Source organism: Eumetopias jubatus, unplaced genomic scaffold (genome assembly GCF_037043125.1).
Source record: "Eumetopias jubatus isolate StellerSeaLion01/CBP00866 unplaced genomic scaffold, mEumJub1_p1.0 scaffold_3, whole genome shotgun sequence".
NCBI classification, from domain to species: Eukaryota; Metazoa; Chordata; class Mammalia; order Carnivora; family Otariidae; genus Eumetopias; species Eumetopias jubatus.
Genome location: NW_028274809.1, coordinates 38214034 through 38236222, shown reverse-complemented (window position 1 = coordinate 38236222; position 22189 = coordinate 38214034). Strand labels below are relative to the sequence as shown.

At 39.9% G+C, this 22189-nt stretch overlaps 1 protein-coding gene and 1 long non-coding RNA gene across 4 annotated transcripts in view; one reads left to right on the top strand and one right to left on the bottom strand.

Moving 5' to 3' along the window:
* The window catches only part of SF3B1 (splicing factor 3b subunit 1), a 36423-nt gene extending 36113 nt beyond the window's left edge, over nt 1-310 (bottom strand). For 2 of the 3 annotated variants that reach the window (XM_028121512.2, XM_088021604.1), the window contains exon 1: nt 207-286. In XM_028121512.2, coding sequence (XP_027977313.1) covers nt 207-234 — 28 coding nt within the window. In that variant the 5' untranslated portion in view covers nt 235-286. Of the gene's footprint in view, nt 1-206 lie in introns of all 3 variants that reach the window. The other variant, XM_028121484.2, reaches the window with a different exon arrangement.
* Nucleotides 311-18651: 18341 nt separating this feature from the next.
* Nucleotides 18652-19024, top strand: LOC148164686 (uncharacterized). The gene is made up of 2 exons (XR_015767927.1): nt 18652-18730; nt 18906-19024. It is a non-coding gene; the product is annotated as an uncharacterized LOC148164686 (long non-coding RNA).
* The last annotated feature ends 3165 nt before the right edge of the window (nt 19025-22189 follow it).

Below are 22189 nucleotides of genomic sequence, written 5' to 3'. Positions count from 1 at the left end.
AAAGCGCCTGCCAGCGGTGTATGAGTAGGACGCCATTACGTGGGGCAGTGGCCTGCGCCGCTAGAGATGAGGAGACGACCGGGACCCCCAAGCGCGGGCGCAGCACCCCACCAAAAAAACCACAGAGCGAGGCAAAAACCTAGGAAAATAGAGTCTTGGCAGGCTAGGCAGCAGAGAAGACACATAACCATAGGAAGAGGGCTTACCTTCGTGAGTCTTGGCGATCTTCGCCATTTTGTCCACTCGAACACACAGACGGAACTGGCGCTCCCAAGGACTTCCGCTCGCCGCCGCTGCCACGGAGAAAAATAGCTGGGGAATGCTCTCTGCGCATGCGCCAAGCGGGAGCGCGCTCCGTCGGTGACACGTGACAGAGGAGCCACCTAGATGGAACAGAGAGATGCATTGTGGGGGGGGGGGGGAGCCAGGACTGGGCCCGGAGGCGGTTTTCGTGGTGGCACGGAAAAAGGCCTAGGCAAAAATTGGTGCCTTTAAAGTGAGTAATTTTGCCCTGGAGGAAAGTGGATTGTGCGAGGACAGTTAATAGTTACTGTAAGAAACACTACGGGTTTCACGGATGGAAGAAACCTCAGACCGTCAATTCCCTTTTCCCAAATCGACCGGAAGGTGTCTTGGTGCCCGACGGAAAGCTTTCCTTAGCATCTGTCTCAGCTGTTCCGGTGGTTAGTTGTGGAAACAGTCATATAACAGTCACATCCTTCGCACAGAAATTCAAGGTCATTTTTCTTTCTTTTTAATAATTACCATTTGGGTAGGAGTTTTGTTTACAACGTTATTTCCAAAGACTGTTGCACCTCACAACCAGTAACGTGGGCAAGTTGTTGCTAATCCCATTTAAGAAATGAGAGAAAAACTAAGGCGGGATTTTTTATATATATATATATAATTTAAGTTATTAAACAGGAGGAGCTTTGCCACCCTTTTAAAGCCTTTTAACTTTATAGGTTCTTAGAAAACCACTGATCGTCAGCATTAACACTGATGAAATGCCTCTCTTAATCCTAATGTCATTCTTAAATCAGGAATTTGTAAAAAGGTCCGAATATGGCTGTCTTTTTTTTCTATGCATCAATTACACTAGGGTAATTTTGAACTGTCACACTGGCCTTGGACTTCAGAAATGAAAAAGAACATAACTTAGAAGGTAAGTTGGTACAGGAAGCAGCCTAGGAAAACAGATTAAACAGGATTAAGGTTAGAGCTATCACAAAGAAAACAGTTCATCTGGCTGTGTGGTAGAGTCACAACACAAATACTTAGAAACTTCAGTAACAAAAATATTAGCATCAATGAAAAAATCAATTTGATGGGATAAAATTTTCAATTTTTAATTTAGGTTAAACAGTAGTTGGGGGAGGAAGGGGATGAGAGAGAAGAACATGTAGATTATTATACAAATTATTGGTAAACTCTAGTTCCTGGATTAGCAGAGGGCCCACAGATATTCCTTACATGGTTTATAACCTACACATAGATTACATATATTCTTTTAGGTATACAAAATAGCATATTTTAAAATAATGAAAGGAAAAAAGGATGAATGGGAAATAAGGAATTACAGAAGGGTGTTATTATCCACCAAGAATCAACAATATAAAAAAAATCCATCCATGGGGCGCCTGGGTGGCTCAGTCGGTTAAGCATCTGCTATGAGCACATATTTTTATAAACACACAAAAAAAGAATGTATTAAAGATGGAGTGCCTGGTCGGCTCAGTTGGAAGAGTATGCAACTCTTGATCTCAGGGTCATAAGTTTGAGCCCCACATTGGGTGTAGAGATTTCTAAAAATAAACTAAAAAAAAAAAAAATGAAATGAAAAGCATGTGCAAAGCATGTGCAAAGCATGTCCTTTGTGTTTCTCTAGGTTACTAGGTATTGAGTTAACTTTTGTAGGGCAAAGACATATATGGGATAATGAGATATGAAAAAATTTGCCAAAGATCAATGGAGATTTCCTTCTTTTAGTCTTCTTCTAAAGGCTAATTTGTCTTTAATAAAACAATGACTTGGATTTTCAGACAATAAGTAACAAGGGTTTTTCAATAAGTACCTTTTACTTTCCACTTTCAATATTAATAAATAATGTTCAGATACCACTTAAAATACATCTCCTGCCCTTTTCTGGTGAAGTTTTTTGTTTCAAAAATTAGAAAAGGTGATCTGTTCTTTTTATAACCTAGACAATTTTGAGTGATATAACCCAATTAAAAGGAAAATTCCTTCCTTTTCTTTTCAAATAAGCTCTACACCCAATGTGGGGCTTGAACTCATGACCCTGAGGTCAAGAGTCACATGCTCTACTGACTGAGCCAGCCAAGCATCCCCATTCCTTTTTTTTTTTTTAAAGATTTTATTTATTTGACAGAGAGAGAGAAAGAGAGAGAGCAAGCACAAGCAGGGGGAACAGCAGGCAGGGGAGAAGCGGGCTCCCTGCTGAGCAAGGAGCCCGACGTGGGACTCGATCCCAGGACCCTGGGATCATGACCTGAGCCAAAGGCAGCCACTTAACCGACTGAGCCACCGAGGTGCCCCCCCCCATTCCTTTTCTTATCAGGGGTACTTGGAGGCTGGCTTTTCTGAGTCTCAAAAAAATATTGCCAAGTAGCAAGCATACATAATTTTTCTGGACAAAAAACAAGATATAATAATTTTGCAGATTGTTAAATGCTAGCTGTAACTTGCTCAAATCACCTTTGGGGATGAAACTATAAAATAGGCCTTAAAGTTCTGTGCTACAGGAAAACCACTGACAGTTTTATCAAGCCCATCATTTCTTCTTCTTTTTTTTTAGATTTTTTTAATTAATTAATTTATTTATTTATTTATTTATTTGAGAGGGAGAGAGAAAACAAGAGCACAAGAGCAGGAGGAGGGAGAAGCAGACTCCCCCCTGAGCAGGGAGCCCAATGTGGGGCTCCATCTCAAGATGCTGGGATCATGACCGGAGCCAAAGGCAGACGCTTAACCGACTGAGCCACCCAGGTACCCACAAGCCCATGTTTTCTGAGGTAAAAAAAGGACTGTTATGGATTAATGGCCCACAATCTTGATGTGTAATGTTTCCTAGAAGCCTCCTATATCAAAGGAATATCAGACTCTACCTACCCAAGGCCAAAAATCCAAAACTTTCTGTCTCCCTTTCAGTTATGCCTTAAGTTCTAAAACTACAGAATCTTATTTCTGAAAATTTAATGCATTACTCAGTTAAATAAAAGATAACCTTGAGACAACGTTCTAAATATGTCAGTCAGTGTGCCTGTCATGCCTGACTTTCCCTTCTAGCTTCAACCTACCTGACCAAACTCTCTGCTCAGGGAAACAGCACTGGGTTGTTCTCCTGGAAGAGATAGGCACTTGGTCAGCTACCTAGAACCTGGTCTGGAACACAGGACATTTCTACCCATAGAAATAGAAGTTTTTGGCTAAGCCAAGATTCCTTCTCTTGGAAATTTGAACTAGAAGTATGAAAGGAACTTGTTGGTTGCTATTGAAACAGAAAGAATCAAAGAAAAATGTCACTTTAATGACATGAGACTGAGGGATCACAAATTCCTGCTCCTCAAGTCCCCACAGCTACCCTAAATCCAGAACTATCTCCAGCCCTAACCTTCTAGCGACCCATTCTTTAAATTGTACTGCTTTTCAGGTGCCTGGGTGGCTCAGTCGGTTAAGCATCTGCCTTTGGCTCATGTCATGATCCCAGGGTCCTGGGATCAAGTCCTGATTCGGGCTCCCTGCCTAGCGGGGAGTCTGCTTCTCCTTCTACCCTCCCCTCCTGCTCCTGCTTTCCCTCTCTCTCTCTCAAATAAATAAAATCTTTTAAAAAATAAATAAATAGTACTGCTTTTCTTGAACTAACTTGGGTAGATTTCTCTTTCTTCCAACTATTCCAGTCCTAACTAGAACAGAACAGCAGTATATTAACATCTTAGTGTGAATTCATTAACTAGCTTCTTTTTCTAGTTAAAAGTCAACTAAGAGCTCTCTTTGATTCATAATGGTGAAATATGGAGATTCAAAGCACATATAAATCAAGTCTGAGTACGTGTCCCAGACAACTAAGGGATTGTGGCACAGAAAGAAGTATTAGGTGTCTGGAATGCTGTGATGTCTTCTAATGTGTCAACTTGGCTAAGCTACAATCCCTAGTTGTTCAAACAAATACCAACCTAGGTATTTGTAGATGTGCTTTAAGTCCACAATAATTGACTCTAAAAGAAATTGTCCTAGATTAGCTGCTGGGTAGATCTAATTCAATCAGTTGAAATACCTTAACAGCAGAATTTAGGCTTCTCTGATGCAGAAGAGATTCTACCTGTGGATAGCAACTTCATCCTGTGCTGGAGAATTCCACCCTGCCCCTACTGATGGTTTGCCCTTTAGATTTTGGACTTTCTTAGCCAGTGTCCACAACTGCATAAAGCAATTCCCTGCAATAAATCTCTTAATATGTATCTCCTGGTGGTCTGTTTCTTCAGTTAAAACCTGATTGATATAAGTGCCAAAGGCAGGGGCACCTGGGTGGCTCAGTTGGTTAAGCATCTGCCTTTGGCTCAGGTCCCAAAGTCCTGGGATTGAGGCCCACATCGGGCACCCTGCTGAGTGGGGAGTCTGCTTCTCCCTCTCCCTCTGACCCTCCCCCTGCCCGTGCTCTCGCTCTGTCTCTCTCAAATGAATAAAAAAATCTTAAAAAAAAAATAAATGCCAAAGGTAAATTTCACCATTCATTCATTCAAAAAATATTTATTGAGGACCTATTAATATTTAATGAGGACCTATTGTATACCAGACATTATTTTTTAAGTTTAATTATGGAGCACATTGTATACACAAAGAGTATATACATTACAATTTCCCATGCAGCTGCTATGTAAGAGCATTATCAATCTTTTGTGTGCTGATTCCATTATGCCTTGCCTCAATTATAGCTCTATCAGTCATACTTGAAATATCCACTGTTTTGAATTTTGTGTTAATTATTCCCTTGTACTTCTTTATACTTTTACTACATGTGTATGTAATCATCAAGTATGTTGTTTGATTTTCCTTGTTTTTTAAACACTTATGTAAACAGAATCATCCTAGTTACAATCTTCTATAACTTGTGATTTAGCTATCACTTATTCTTTTTTTATTCCAGTATAATTAACATACAGTGTTATATTAGTTTCAGTGCACTGATTCAACAATCTATACATTACTCAGTGCTCATCATGATAAGTGTACCCTTAATCCCCTTCACCTATTTCACCCATCACCCACCCACCTCACCTCTGGTAACCACCAGTTTGTTCTCTATATTTAAGAGTCTGGGGGTTTTTCGTTCATATTTTTTTCTTTGTTCATTTGTTTCTTAAATTCCACATATGAATGAAATATGGCATTTGTCTTTTTCTGACTGACTTATTTCACTTAGCATTATACCCTCTAGATCCATTCATGTTGTTGCAAATGGCAATATTTCGTTCTTTTTACGGCTGAGTAATATTCCATTGTATATATACAACACATCTTTATCCATTCATCTACTTTTTTAATCCATTCATCTATTGATGGACACTTGGGTTGCTTCCATATTTTGGCTATTGTAAATAAGGCTGCAGTGAACATAGGGGTGCATATACTTTTTAGAATTAGTGTTTTCGTACTCTTTGGGTAAGTACCCAGTAGTAGAATTACCAAACATTATTTTAGATTCTGGGAATACAGTGGTGAACAAGACACTGTCCTCGTGGAGTTTGGATTCTTTGAGGGAGAGAGATTAAGAATGTGTGTGTGTGTGTGTGTGTGTGTGTGTGTGTGTGTGTGTGTAATTTCAGGTACTATCAAATACTATGACGAAAAAGCAGAATAAGGGGAGAGGGGGCAGGATGGAAGGATAATATGAACAGAAAGGGAATGAGGATTGGGGAGAAGAGTATTCCAGACATAGCAAGTGCAAATGTGCCAAGGTGGGAATGAGCTTGAGGTCTGTATGTGTCCAGAGTGACATAAGGGGTGGCATGAGACAAGATGGTACCACGGGTACCTGCAGTACTACTACATTGTTGAATAAATGAATGAATGAATGTTGAATGAATATATCTTCCAAACTTTCCTCCTCTATACTGCCTCTGTTAGCTAATACAGGGGGAGCAGCCACATAAATTTTGCTACTGGATTCTCCATGATAGATGTACATGGAGAAAAAGCAGAAATATTGTCATTAATGATTCACCTTAGGCTAACTGTTGTCACTAGCTGAATTAAGAAATTGGTAGGAGGTAGAGGAAGGTGGTATATAAGAATCAGAGAAATAGTAGGATTTATGAAGGAGGGTAAGGAATATTGGGCAGACTAGGGTCCTTGGTCAATGACAGGTGCTCTGTTGTCAGCAGGTACCAGAGTCAACAAGTTGTCAATAACAGTGACAAAAGCTACAGTACAAAGCCAGCAATTTTTGATGGCACCCAGAACCCAAAGAGACCTACTGAGCATAGTGCTTCCTTCTTAGTGATAGGGATACAAGATGCATTAGTTTGTCCTTTACTTTGGAGGGGATGTCCAGGCATGCCCCAAGCCACTATTCCCCTAAAACAGTAGTTATCAGCTGGAAATGATTTTGTCTCCTAGGGATACATGGCAAAGTCTAGAGACATTTTTGGTTGTCACAACTCTATTCTCTGCCTAGAGGTCCTCCTTCCTATTTCCACTCCCATTTCCTCTACCCTCTTTCACTTGGCCAACTTCTCCTCATCCTGTCAGACTGGCCCAGTGTCACTCCACCCAGGAATCTCACCCTAGGAGTGAGATTTAGATTGCATGCTTTGCCATGCTCCTGAAATGCCACAGACCTCTAAGTAATAACTTTGTATTACCACTATTTCTGTGTGTCTGTCTCCCTAAACTGGACTGTAACACCTAGAGCAACTTAAAGGGAGAAATTACTGGCATCTAGAGGTCAGGGATACTGCACAACATCGTATATTGCACAGCTCCCCAAAACTAGAAATTTTCTGGCACAGGTTGTCAATAGTGCCACAGTTGAGAAATCCTGCCTTAAAAATATCACTAATGGAGCAGACTCTTTATTTTCTATGGGTTTATCTCCCACCTTCTGGAGTATATTTCTAAGGCCTCCAAATACCATTTCCTGGTCATCTAGTCTTATTGACAAGATTAACACAATGCATCAATATAGTGGACTAATATAATGTGCTGTATGTCCAGCTGTCCATATTGCTTAAGATAATATTATGATAGAGTTGGAGCACCTGGGTGGCTCAGTCAAACATCTGCCTTCGGCTCAGGTCATGATCCTGAGGTCCTGGGATCAAGCCCCACATCAGGTTTCCTGCTCAGCAGGGAGTCTGCTTCTCTTTCTCCCTTTGCTACTCCCCCTGGCTCGTGCTCTCTCTCTCTCTCTCTCTGTTACATAAATAAAATTTTTTTAAAAAGACCATATTATGATAGAGTTATTTTGATAGACTATATTATAGGGGAGTTAACATAATCCAGTGGTAAAACGTAAAACGTACACTGATGTCCAACCCAGGAGAATGCACACTGTTTTAAATCCTCTGTATTATTAGGGATGGAAAACAATTCTTTCTTTTTTAAGATTTATTTATTTATTTATTTATTTATTTATTTATTTAAGAGAGAGCGAGTGTGGAGGAGGGGTAGAGGGAGGAAATCTTCAAGCACACTCCCCACTGAGTGCAAAGCCTGATGTGGGGCTCAATCCTACAACTCATGAGATCATGACCAGAGCCGAAACCAAGAGTCAGACACTCAACTGACTGAGCCACCCAGGTACTCCAGAAAACAATTCTTTCATCATATCAATACTGGCCTACTATGTATATGAGGTCATGTTAATCTGTTAATCTGCTCTAGATACAACGTTTGGTATCTACAACTTCAATTGAGGATACTACTTTGTTGAATGTGATAATTCACTGTCATCCTCCAGGATATGTGTAGGCTTTGTAAGGGCCTGACTTAAGTGTAAATATAATGTGGACCACTATCCTTGCATGCTTTAGGTCTTTAAGGCACTAATCTCTGCCATATTTCCTAGAATATAATAATGTTTTTTATTTACTATCTTGGCAGGGTGTAGGGGGAGCTATTCAGTAGCCTTCCCCATATGTTCTTATTCTACGGGCTATGGAACCTATATGGAGGTTTGGCCAACTTCTAAGTATGTTCATTACATTTACACATTTAGGGACTTGGAAAATGACACTTGACACTATGAGCCAGACCTGGGCCAGGACTCTATCTGTGACCCAATCTACCACCAATCTAACAGACACCATGACACTTTGGGTATCAAGGCCAACTTGGACTCTGTCCATGGCCCTCAAAATGTTAGATTATTCCACTTTTCCTAATGTATAGTTACCAGAGCAAATGATAGGTGCCTTTGGAAAAGTACTAGGGGATTCATTAACACATACTTTGGTGTTACATAGTCTTTCTGGAGGACCTAGCTTCTCTTTTAATCAAATGGTCTAAAATCAAATCATTCTAAGTTTGAAAACTAGCTCAGGTCTGAAAACTAGAGAATCACCTTTTTTTTTTCCCTAACTGGAATAGCTGCCTTCAGCCTCCTGAACATCCATCCTTGATTTCTCCTGGTTCTAATAGATTGAACAACACCCTTGTATGCTGCCCATCAATTTGCCTCTAAGGAAATCCTACTGTATTAACCATCTAAATATCGCTCTGCAGGTCAGGACCCCCAAGGCAGCCATTCCAACCCTGTGCTAATTATAATTGTGCCCACCTTGCTTCTGATGGTTAAGCATCACCACTTGGCCTCTATTTTGGGATCCCATCATCCCCATTGCTATCATGGAGCTCAGCTGTGTAACTTTATTGGCTACTATCACCTGAGGCCTATAAAGGACGGCCACCATGACTAACAGTGCTTTCCCTGGGCCATATTGGAGTCTGGGGCAAAAGGAAAAATCAGTAATATTGATCCTGTCTTTATTTAAGATTTTGATATCTTGTTCATATGGATTTTTCTCCATTAATTTTGATTTTTAAAAATATGTTAAAAGATTATATTGGTTACTGTGCTTTTTGGTACCTTCTTAAATTTTGCACCTGAGGCAAGTACTTTATTCACTTCACCCTAGTCTCAGTCCTGTTCAGTGATGCTGGTGCCTCTCTCACATTCCTTATTGCTTTAGGAAACAAAGCTTAAAAAAAAAACTGCTAAGTTTTTTGGCCTTCACATTGAATATCTATTCTAGCACAGCCACTTATTGACTCTTTTGATCATCCCTTCTTCCACCAACTTCCACAGTAGTCCTGCCATTCCTAGCTCCTGTTGGTACATATTGGCTCAGTCCTTCAGCTCCTTTGAGGTGTCCCTTTCCTCCCTTAGCAGGTCCAACTGTTTCCTGGCTAGGTGGGACCCAGTTATTGGTCTGGTGTTCAGGAGGGAACATAAGGAAAATTCCCGAGCAGGACACCTGTTGTTTTATAAGTCAGAGGTCTCTGTATGTTCTTCAAGCAAAGAAGGAGTACTAGCTTTTTAACAGGGACAATTAGGCCACTTCTGTAGTCTAGAGGATTCAGGGAAATCTAAGATTTCAAGATTCTTGAGTGCACTTACCCAGATGTCCTTGTCCTATTTCTTAGGATTGCAATCCTTCCCAATCAGGGCCCTCACTTTGTGTAAGAGAAATGCTGAGGCTGAAAATTCTGTCCACTTTTGGAGATCTGCTACTCTTAAGACCTAAGCTTGACAATCAGCTTTTTTATGTTCTCTACCTGCAACCAATGAGACTCTTTATATACTACCAAGAATGCCCTCCAGCTTTTACACTTAACATTTAATAAGTGACCAATCACTCTCAACCTTTCCGTGGCTTTCCCCCAATATCTCAGTAGAATCTATTTGTGCTTATCACCAGTGAGAGGGTCCTCATTGCAAGCCAGACTGCAAGTGATTCAGATCTAAAAGTCTTATTTTAGAGTCTGCTTTCTTGGATCACAGGTTGGGTTCCCTATAGGGAGCTTTGGAGATGAGATGGCCCTTCAGAGTTGTCCCAAATTGAGGCAAGGGAGTTGGGCTTTATACTCCCATATCAATAAGATTTGGGATGTGAATTTTCCCAGGAAGAGGGCATGACCTTGGGAGAAGCAGCTCTCTTTTAACTACAAGCAAAACCCAGAGAGGGATGCATCAGAGAGCTGCCACAGACAGAATTCTCAACGGTTCCAGTTATGAGGGGAGAAAGGAAGGAAACTGGGTAGCCCACCATAATGTCCACTACAATGTATAAAATTGTCTTCCATCAGATGACATTGACGCAGCCAGACAGAGGATAACACTATCCCCTAAGGATATGAGCTTCAAAGAATTTTCAGCTTTCACCAAAAGGTGGGTAAATAATGGTCTGAAAGCAGTAGGGAGGAGTGAGAGACACAATGGTCCTATTCTCTTGAAGTACATGTGTAGTACATAGAAAGTATGTGGGTGAGCAAATTCCCCTTCCAAAATTCTCATTTTTTCTTTCTTGGAATGGTGACTAATTTAAAATAACTTTTAATAAAGCCTCTTTTTCTAATTCATGGCAACTTATCAATGGTTATGCTTCTCCAGGGGTCTCCATGTGTGGAAGTTAGCAGAGGCAGGGGGCACATGCATGTGCTCAGTTCTGAAACCTCCTTTCTCTCCGACTAATGCGCTGATTCTCAAATTCTAACCACTCAAATCCTCTGAGAAGCTTTTTTTTTTAATATTTTATTCATTTGAGAGAGAGAGAGCATGAGCCGGGGCTTGGGGGTGTTGAGCGGGAGACAGAGGGAGAGGGAGAAGCGGACTCCCCGCCGAGCAGGGAGCCCAATGCAGGGTTCAGTCCCAGGACCTCGAGATCATGACCTGAGCCCAAGGCAGAGGCTTAACCAACTCCCCCTCCTTCCCCGAGAAAGTTCTCTAAAGTGTTGGTTGTGAACCCAAACTTCAGAGTGATGTAGTAGATTTGAGGTGGAGCCCAAGAGCTGATAATTCTTTACAGGTGGCCTACTACCATGCATTGAGAAACACTGCCTATCAAAGCCTCTTTTCTCATCTACATCTGAATTCTGGGAGAAGACAGACAGATCTCCAGTATAACATGGTCAGAAAAAGAAATAAATGTATCCGAGTGTTCAACAATATATGTGGTCTGTCACCCACCTCCACTTTTAGATAAAATGTGCCTATGGGTGAGAAAAAAATAAGCAGCCTCCATATGAGAGAGAAAGTACAGGAATGCTTCACAGCAAAGCCAAGATGCAGTTAAGACCATTGTTCTCAACCCTATACAACACCTTCTATACTCTCCTGAAATAAAAATCATAGCCAGTATGACCTGATCACACAGATAATTTTGAAAAATATCAATAAAATACCCTAACTGAAATATAAAAGAAATGAAAGAAAAAGTGCTTGTAATAAAAGATGTATTGAGAAGGGAAGCTTATGAATCACAGATTACAGTTTCCAGAAGGCATAATGGAAACGTTTAAGAGAGAAAACCAGCTGAGAAGGAGCACTGAGGTGTATAATGAGGATATAGGAGAGATGATTACTAGAGGGGCTTTTAACTCAGACACTGAGCACGGGTAACAAGTAGGGATATCTTGCTATTAGGCTGTCAACATGAATGGTCCCATGGATCCTCAGGTGAGTGATAAAGGGTTAAGTGGCCCACTAAGGTCACGATCTCCTATAGAAGGAACAGCAAACTCTGGTCCATGGGCCATATCTGGCAGGCATTCTTTTATTTACTTATGTTGGTAGTAAAATATATATAACTACCATTTGAACCATTTTAATGTATGCAATTCAGGGACACTAAGTACAAACTGTTGTGCAACTATCACAACTAACTATATCCAAACTTTTTTATCACCTCAAACAAACTCTGTAAGCATTAAGCAACAATTACCCCTTCTCCCCAGCTCCTGGTAATGTCTAACCTTCCTGTCTTTATGAATTGGCTTTTTCAAGACACTTCATATAAGTGGAATTGTACAATATTTGTCCTTTTGTGTCTGGCTTATTTGACTTAGCACAATATTTTCAAGGTTCATCCAAGTTGTAGCATATATCAGAACTTCATTCTTGTTTAAGGCTGAGTAATTCTGTATTGTATGTATATACCACATTTTGTTTATCTGTTCATCCACTGATGAGCACTTAGGTCAATTCCACTGATTAGATATTGTGAATAATGCTGCAATGAACAACAGGCATATAAATATCTGTTTGAGTCTTTGCTTTAAATAATTCTTTTGGACATATCTATACCTAGAAGTTGGATTGCTGAGTAATATGTTAAGGAACCAACAAACTGTTTTACACGGCAGCTAAGCCATTTTACATTCCCATTAGTAATGTATGAGGAATCCAATTTCTCCACATCCTCATCAGCACTTATTTTCTGTGTGTATCATTTTTCATAGCCATCCTAGTAGGTATGAAGTGGTATTTCATTATAATTTTGATTTGCATTTCCCTATTGGCTAAGGATGTTGAGCATCTTTTCATATACCTATTGGCCATTAGTACATCTTTTAGAGAAATGTCTATCCAAGTCTTTGCCCATTTTCTAATGTTTATTTTATTTTTTTAAAGTAATCTCTATGCCCAAAGTGGGGCCCAAACTCATGACCTGGAGATCAAGAGTCACATGCTCTACTGACTGAGCTGGCCAGGCGTCCCCCACCCTTGCCCATTTTTAAATTTAGGTGGGTTTTGTTTGTCTTGTTAAATTCCAGGAATTCTTAAATGTTGTGGATCTTAATTCCTTATCAGATATATGATTTGCAAATATCTTCTCCCATTCTATATGTGAGATAATAGAAAATTTATACATTGGTCTGTGCCTCAAGTTCCTAGCACAGATCTCCTAAAATCCTTGTAAATTCCTAAGTGATAAGAGCACCAGGAATACCTCTTGTTCTAATATTTGGTCTTTGATCCTGTCCCTGACACATGGCTCCTAAAACCCTTGAGGATTCCTAAGTGATAAGAGCGATATGAGCATCTTTTTTCCATTGTCACCAGAAAAACCAAGCCATAATTAGAAGCTTGGAATTTTCAGCCCTACTCCTCCAACTTGTCCGAAGAGGGAGAGGGGCCAGAAATAGAGTTAATAATTGATCATGCCTGTGTGAGGAAACTTCATCAAATCCCAACAAGTACAGGGTTCAGAGAGTTTCCAGGCTAGGGAACACATCCACACTGAGAGGGTAACACACCCCAGCTCCACACGACAGAAGCTCCTGCACTTGGGACACTCCTAGACCTTGCCTTATGTATCTCTTCATCTGGCTGTTCATCTGTATCCTTTATCATAACCTTTAATATAAACTGGTGAACCTCAAACTCGAGAGGGTTGTAGGAACCTCTGATTTCTAGCCAAATGAGAAAGAAGTTGTGGGTAACCCGGGGATGTACTACTTGCAATTGGCATCTGAAATGCGATGGGAACAGTTTTGTGGGACTAAGCCCTTAACCTGTGGGATCTGATACTATCTCCAGGTAAAGATAGTGTAGGAATTGAGCTAAATGGTAATAACACCTAGCTGGTATTGCCCAGAATTACTTGGTGTGGGAAAAACTTTCATACATTTGGTAACCAGAAGTGAGGTGTTTTGTGTGAGTAGTAAAGGAGACACACAGGAGTTTTTCTAATTCACTAAGGGTTGACTTCTTACTTGGTTGACAATATCCTTTGATGCACAAAATTTTTAATTTTGATGAAGTCCATTTTTTTTTCTTTTGTTGTTTGTGCATTTGGTGTCCTATTCAACAAACTGTTGACAAATCCAATGTCATGGGTAATTTAGTTTTGTTTCCAAAAAAAGTATGTTACAAATTATTCAAAAGTATCCCCCCACACACACACTCCCAGGGGCACCTGGGTGGCTCAGTGAGTTACGAATCTGACTTCGGCTCAGGTCATGATCCCAGGGTCCTGGGATCAGGTCTCGATTCGGGCTCTGTGCTCAGTGGGGAACCTGTTTCTCCCCCTTTCTCTCCATCTGCCTCTCTTCCCTGCTCATGCTGTCAAATGAGTAAACAAAATCTTAAAAAAAAAAAAACTAGGGGCACGCGGGTGGCTCAGTTGGTTAAGCAGCTGCCTGTGGCTCAGGTCATGATCGCAGGGTCCTGAGATGGAGCCCTGCATCAGGCTCCCTGCTCATTAGGGGAGTCTGCTTCTCCCTTTCCCTCTGCCCCTGCTCATGTGCTCTCTCTTGCTCACTCCCTCTCTCAAATAAATAAATAAAATATTTTTACAAAGTATCTCCCCAAAGATATTAAATGAAAAGTAAAAACCTTTCCTCACCTGTCTTATTGCTCAAAGATTGAGTGTTTTATGTATTCACTGATTAATGTTATGTATATACAAGCACATTCAGTATACATATTTTCTAATTATTACACCAGAGATTCTTAAAGAGAAGACTGTTTAAGAAGGTGGGTGTTGGCAAAAATTACACACTATAATAATTACAGATTATTCCAAAAAAGAAGGAGTTCAAGCATAAAGATGCTATAATGAATAAATAAGGAGTTCCTGATAAAATTAGACTTTAACAAAAAGGCCAAAAGATGAAAGGAGTCCTACATAAAAGAGGAAAGAAAGAAAGAAAGAAAGAAAGAAAGAAAGAAAGAAAGAAAGAAAGAAAGAAAGAAAGAAAGAAAAAGAAAGAAAGAGAAAGAAAGAAAGAGAGAAAGAAAGAAAAAGAAAGGAAGGAAGGAAGGAAGGAAGGAAAGAAAGAAAGAGGAAAGAAAAGAAAGAAAGAAAGAAAGAAAGAAAGAAAGAAAGAAAGAAAGAAAGAAAGAAAAAGAAAAAGAAAGGAAGAAAGAAAGAAAGAAAGAAAGAAAAAGAAAAAGAAAGAAAGAAAGAAAGAAAGAAAGAAAGAAAGAAAGAAAGAAAGAAAGAAAAAGAAAGAAAGAAAAAAGAAAGAAAGAAAGAAATCAGAAACCTCTGGGTTGGTAAACATGTGGCCCCTAGGGAGAGTGGCACGCTCAGAGAGCGTGGAAGCTCTGATTCCCCTTCCCGCATACCCTGCCCTGTGCATTGCTTTCTTATTGGGTGTTCCTGAGATATCCTTTCATAATGAACTGCTAATCTAAGGATATACTGAGTAAAGATGCTGGCGAATGTGCAATATGCCTTGAAGAACTGCAGCAGGGCATTATTATAGCATGACTGTCTTATCTATATCCATCTCGTTTATATATCATTAAGGCTGCACTGATGGTTTGAGATAAACAGATCTTGCCCTAAGCACCCTTCAGATTAAACAACAGATTCCTCTTTTTTTTCTTTTCTTTTTCCAGATTCCTCTTTTATAGGTTTTCTTGTCTTTTGAAGATGCTTGGAAAAGGGAGAGGATATGAAGATCTGTTACTAGAAAAACAACAAAAATGAAGGCATACTCAGTCAGAAACCTGAGTTCTCTAAGATTCAGTAATATAGAAATGGACAATCATAGAGAACTCAGTAACATGCAGGGTTTTTTTTAAGATTTTATTTATTTATTTGAGAGAGAGAATGAGATAGAGAGAGCTTGAGAGGGGGGAGGGTCCAAGGGAGAAGCAGACTCACTGCTGAGCAGGGAGCCCAATGCGGGACTCGATCCTGGGACTCCAGGATCATGACCTGAGCCGAAGGCAGTCGCTTAACCAACTGAGCCACCCAGGCGCCCAGTACATGCATTTTAAAGACGTGGAGATTTAGAAAATTCTGCACATCCGCTGATAGTCATCTGTATAGGTAATACTAATAAATATTTTGTATTCAGATGCCAATGTTAACTGACTTAAAAGTTCATTTATTATTAAGTTCCCTAAAGCTGTGAAACTAGCTGTGTTTTGATTCATTTTTTTAATTTGAAATCTCTTTATTTTCCCTGACATGATGTTTCTGCAATCATCTCCTGTTAAATTGAAAACCACATAATTTACTTCTTATAAAGTCCTAAATGTGAAATCAAGAAATGCAATTAAGCAGTAAAACATTCTTTGAATGTAGACCATAATCTCAAGTTTTTATTTTTTCCCCATGAATGGAAAATAGATTTCTACATAAGAAAGTTAAAATGTTAATTTCTTAAAGCTTTAACAATATCAGAATGCAGTCCAAAGAGTAAATCAAATTATATAATTATTTTATAAGTAATTAAATCTAGGATTATCTACTAAATTGCAACCTATTAAATAAATTGTTTCCACTTAAAATTGCTAAACAGTAATCAGTAATGAATCACTTTGCAGCTATGTAACTTTTTCTAAGCTATGCAACTTTTTAAAAAAATGCAAATTACAGGGATGCCTGGGTGGCTCAGTCTGTTAGCATCTGCCTTCGGCTCAGGTCATGATCCCAGGGTCCTGGGATTGAGTCCTGCATCGGGCTCCCTGCTCAGCCAGGAGCCTGCTTCTCCCTCTCCCTCTGCCCCTCCTCCCCGCTCATGCTCTCTCTCCCAAATAAATATTTTTTTAAAAAATCTTTTAAAATAAATAAATAATACAAATTACCAATTTTAAGTATTGCCAGCTACAGTAACTTTGTTTTGACTGGTTATTTTTGGCTTTTTCTTTTCATATAATTATTTTATTGTGCTTTGCACCTCCAGGCTGTTTTCCCACATTTGGGTAAAGTATTTAGCATGTTGTAAACTTAATAACTTATAAAAAGGGTGTGAGATTTTCTTGAGTGGAAAAAAAAGTAAAAGAAATTTTAAAGTGGCAAAAACCTACAAAAATAGTGTGAGAAAGGCTAAAATCTCAATGAGCTGACACTTATGACAAAATGCTAAGGAAAATATGAAGGCTTTTGTTTGAAGCAAGAATAATGAAACTAGTTCTGTTACCTGAGGTAGATGGCTCAATATAACAGAAGACAAAGTGCACTCTCCAATTCATTTGTTTCTTTCTTTTCTGTTAAGAAAAATAATCCCAAAAGTAAAAGGAAAATATATAAGAAGGAAATAGGCTTAATTGAAAATGAAGTGAGGTATCAATAAGAGAGTAACTGACAGCTCCAAGTGAGGGCAGGTGTCCTGGCCTAAACCAACCACATCCCAGGTCCCAGTACAATTTGCTAATGTAACAAAAGCATCTTTAGGAGCAATCTCAACAAAATGTGCTACTTGTGGAGGACACAAGGGCTCAAAGATCTGAAACTCATAACATATGCAAACTGGCTAAAGAAATAACGCTGCACACCAAAAAGACAGGTGAATTGAAACCATATCTCAGATTTTTTTTCTTTCTTTTTTTTGATATGTCTCAGATTTTTTTTAAAGATTTTATTTATTTATTTGAGAGAAAGAGAGAATGAGAGACAGAGAGCACGAGAGGGAAGAAGGTCAGAGGGAGAAGCAGACTCCCCGCCAAGCAGGGAGCCCGATGCAGGACTCGATCCCAGGGACTCCAGGATCATGACCTGAGCTGAAGGCAGTTGCTTAACCAACTGTGCCACCCAGGCGCCCGATATGTCTCAGATTTTTAAAATGGTAATCCTAATGTAAAATATTTTGCCTACTGTTTTCATATATTATAGAAATACCACAGAAACCCTAGTATTTCAGCTTCTTTATAGTCCAATGCTGGGAGAAAGACATAGAAACAATTATAATACAAAGTGGTTAGAAGAGTTAAATATATTTGTGGGATTTTAGGACTGTACAGAAATATCAAACCATGCTATCAATAGCTATATATAATGCCTAGGCTGAGATTTTTCTGGGTGGGGGAACATTTCATGAGTTTCATACGGTGGAGGAGGAAGCAGCCAGATGAAAGGGAGTAGAGGAGATGGAAGACGGGAATAGAAAGGAGGACCCTCTAGGAAAAGAGGACCGTTTAGGCCACAAACACTACGGTGTCTGTAGAATCTAGGAGCCATTCTGTGACTAGAAGCCACAGTGTGTGGCAGGGAGTTGCCAAAGGGGAATTCGAGGATTGGATGAGGCTGGTTATGTAACCAGGAAGACCCATTTTCTTGATAAACTCCGAATGCCCTGAACTAAAAATGTCTGAATCTGGAAAGTTGAGAAGAGCCCCTAAACTATATTGTTACCCTTTGCAGCCCTTCCTGGCTAGTCAATTATCCTCTTTTCTCTTGTTCACATTTCTGGTTTGAATCACTACCTCAAATTTTGAGTTTTGACTGACTCTAATTGAGCTGTTTTAAAAAACAGTTCTAATATTTTAGTATCACAAAGTTGCTGCTTCATCTTTCAAGAAGTCATAGAGTACAAAGCAGCGTTCTGATGCAAGGTCAGAAGACGGGTGTTCATGTGCTGGCTGTGCTGCTTTCTAGTTTGTGCAAGTTACTTATTTTTAAACCTATTTCCTACGTTCTTAGTGTGTGAAGGACTGGATCAAAAGGGCCTCATTGCACTCCCTCAGATGCACCAATATCAGCCCACACTTCCTCCTCAGATACCTGGGACCCAGCTCTGGGGGGCTTGGGAGTAGGGGATGTGTCATCTTTATGCTTCTTAGGCACTAGCACCAGCCAAGCAGTGGTGGGGTCCCAGCATTTTGGGACTGTTTCTAAGTTCTGATAACCCTGAATTCTTCCTTGTTCCTTCAGCAGGAGGGGAGTGTGCACAAAAGTCAGGCCTGCCTGCTATTCTTTGAAACACTTGCTTATAAGGTTGGCCTTTGGCTGGCATTTAGAGACCTGTATTTCAGGTAAGTTTTCACTATACCCAGAACTGATTAAGACTCGCTGTTCTTATATGATCAGCCCCCAATAAAAACCCTGGACACTGAGTCTCTAATGAGCTTATCTGGTTGGCAGCATTTCACACACGTGGTCAGAATTGTCAGAAGAATTAAGCACGTCCTGTATGATTTTATTTCACAGGTAAAGGACCCTTGGAAGTTTCACCCAGTTCCCCCAGACATCCCACATGCTCCTTTTCCCTTTACTCATTTTGCTTTATATCCTTTTGCTGTAATAAATTATAGCTGTGAGTACAACTATAGGTGGAGTCCCATGAGTCTTCTCAGCAAATCATCAAACCCACCAGTTATGTAATTAACACCCAGAACCTTGACATGCAGTGGTACCTACTGCTTTCTTATATCAGTATCCACTTTTTGTCACCATGGTTCTGTAATCCCTGTTTAACAACATCCTTATATTAAATATTATATATATAGAAAGATTTCAAACATCCATTAAAACAGGATATATTATTATAAACTTGCCATTTACCCATCATCCAGATCAATAATTGTCAACAAATGATCAATTTTGTTTTATCCACTCTATTTCTTCACCCTCCATTGGATCATTTTAAAGCATATCACAGACATCTTATTTCACTTATAAAAGCTTCAGTATAAATCTTTACTGAAGTAGAGATTTCACTTGAATTTCTTAGTCTTGTATATGTCTTTTTATATTTATTTGTTCAAAACAAAATCCAAAAAAATGTCTCTTAAATCTTTTAAATCTAACCAGTATGGATGGTAGCTATACTTATGGTGAACATAGCATAATGTATAAACTCATCCAATCACTGTTGTACACCTAAACTAATGTAACATTGTATATCAAAAATACTGAAAGGAAAAATAAATAGGGGCACTTGAGTAGCTCCATCTGTTAAGCCTCTGAGACTTTTGATTTCATCTCAGGTCATGATCTCAGGGTCGTGAGTCCATGTGGGGCTCTGCACTGGGAGTGGAGTCTGCTTAAGATTCTCTCTCTCCCTCTGCCCCTCCCCTTCTCCCTATTTTAAAAAATGAATCTACTACAGTCCCCTGCCTCCTTTCTCCTTTTTTTTTTTTTTTTGAGAGAGAGAGAGAGCACAAGCAGGGGGGAGGGAGGGAGGGAGGGACAGAAAGAGAGAGGGAGAGAGAGAATCCTAAGCAGGCTCCATGCTCAGCCCATAGCCCAATGCGGGGCTTTTTCCCATGACCTCAAGACCATGACCTGAACCAAAATCAAGAGTCAGACAATCGGCTGAGCCACCCAGGTGCCCCATCTTTCCTCCTTCTGTATTTGACATTTGTTGAAGAAATGGGTCATTCGTCCTATAAAATTTCCCATATTATTTGGCAGATTGAATTTCCTTTGGTGTCATTTAACTTGTTCTTCTATTCCCCTGTATAAACTGGCTTATCTATAAGATTGACCAAATTCAGATTCACTTATTTTGGCAAGAATATTTAATATGTGGTATTGTGTCAAATATATTTTTGACAGCATAGTTGACAGTCCATGGTTTGGACTCTAAGAGACTGACTCTCACAGGTCTCTGCTGAGTTTTAATTTACTACCAATCTTTTTATGTTGATAGACCTTTTAACCCCCAATTTATGAAAGCACTGTCATCTACTGAAACTGAACCAGAGTTTATTATCACCTTTAAGCTTATGACAATATTTCCTTTGCTGAGAAGTCAGATGAGGACCATGTACTGTCATCTATTACAAAGATTCTTTTATTTGCTTTAAAAAATGTTTTTTATTGGGAAACTCTAATTCATACATCTTGGAAGAGTTGAGTGAGAAGATGTTTGGCAAATTTAATAAAAGGCCTTATATTAAGTACATAAGCATATCATGTATTGTACTGAAAAATTATGTTTTACAGCCCATCTAGTTAACAATACCAATAGTTTGAAATAGAACTTAGTAGGAGGTGGCATTGTATTTTCTAGACAACTGGTAACAACTGGTTTTTGAGCAGGGGAGTAATATGATAAAAATGTGTTTTAAGGAAAACATTACTGAAAATATTTAAGTCAGGAAGAGCATGGATTCTGTATTTGAAGGTAATCTAATACAGAATTGCTTGGATGCAGCTACAGAACCACCTCAATCAACAAGTACATCCTGTGTTATATTGAAAAGTGTTTGACAAACTTTGTAGCTCGTGATTTCAACTCACTCCATAAAGCATGACTGCAATGAACAAAGCAAGATAGAAAAATAATAAAAATAACAAATTCCCTATATCATTATTTATATCACCCCCCCAAATAATCATACATACACACAGCAGCTAGAATATTTCTGTGAATGTAAATTAGATCAAGTCACTATTCTGACCTCTAAACTTGCATGACTTCCCTTCACACTTAGAATAAAATCCAAAGTTGGTACCATGGCCTCCCAGGCACTATGGTAAAGTCCTCACTACCTCTGACCCCATTTCCTACCTCTCTCCTCCTCACCCACTGTGATTCAAATACCTTGCTCTTCATAAAACGGAGTAAAATTGTTTGTTTGGGGCCTTTGCACTTGGTATTCCACCAGAAGTTACTTTCCCCCCCAAATACATAAATTCCTCACTTCATTTAGGCCTTTGTTCAGTATCACCTCCTCAGAGGCCCACCTGACCACTCTGTACTGAATAGCACCCTACTTTACCCCTCTCCACCTCATTACCCTGCTTTTTTTTTCTATAACAAGTGCCCAATATTTGTTGGCAATATTTAATCAACCATCTCATTGACTCCTCAAAACTGTATTCAGTACGTGGTACTGCTATCCAGTTTACAGAAAACGTACAAAGGTTAAATAAGGACCTGGGAACAAACGGAGGAGAAAAGGATGTCAGGATTTGATGACTTGATTCCTGAAATGGGTAAATTAAAGCAAAATTGGTTTGTCTGGACTATGGGAAACCCACACTATCCACAAACACCAATTAAAATGTTGGCCACACAAGAGAAGGCAAATTGAATGAGTCTCTTCCCTAAGGACACGACCTTATGTTACCCTCGCAACAATCTCCTGGGGTAAGCATAGCCGGTCCCGTGTTAGACAATCATTAAACAGCAAGAGTCCGACGGCCAGACTTCGCAGCCAGTAGCGATGGCGGTCCGGCTCAGCACTCACTGGTTTGGACAGTTACGTAATTAACGCCCAGAACCTCGAGCTTCCTTCCACCCCTGGGTTGGGCTCGCGTGCCGAGCCTCGCGACCTCAAACAGCACCCAAGAGAACGGTGGCGGTTGGCGAATCCGGGGAAGAGTTCCAACACGGGAGGTGGGGAGTGCGGTCACCATGAGTCTCATATAAAAGCCCCCGAGCGCGAAGCGGGAACTAGAGGCCGGCCATGCCTCTAGTGGGGTGTGTCCGGGAGGCCCTGAGCTCCCTGATTGGCCGGTAGGATGACGAAAGCATTTACAGT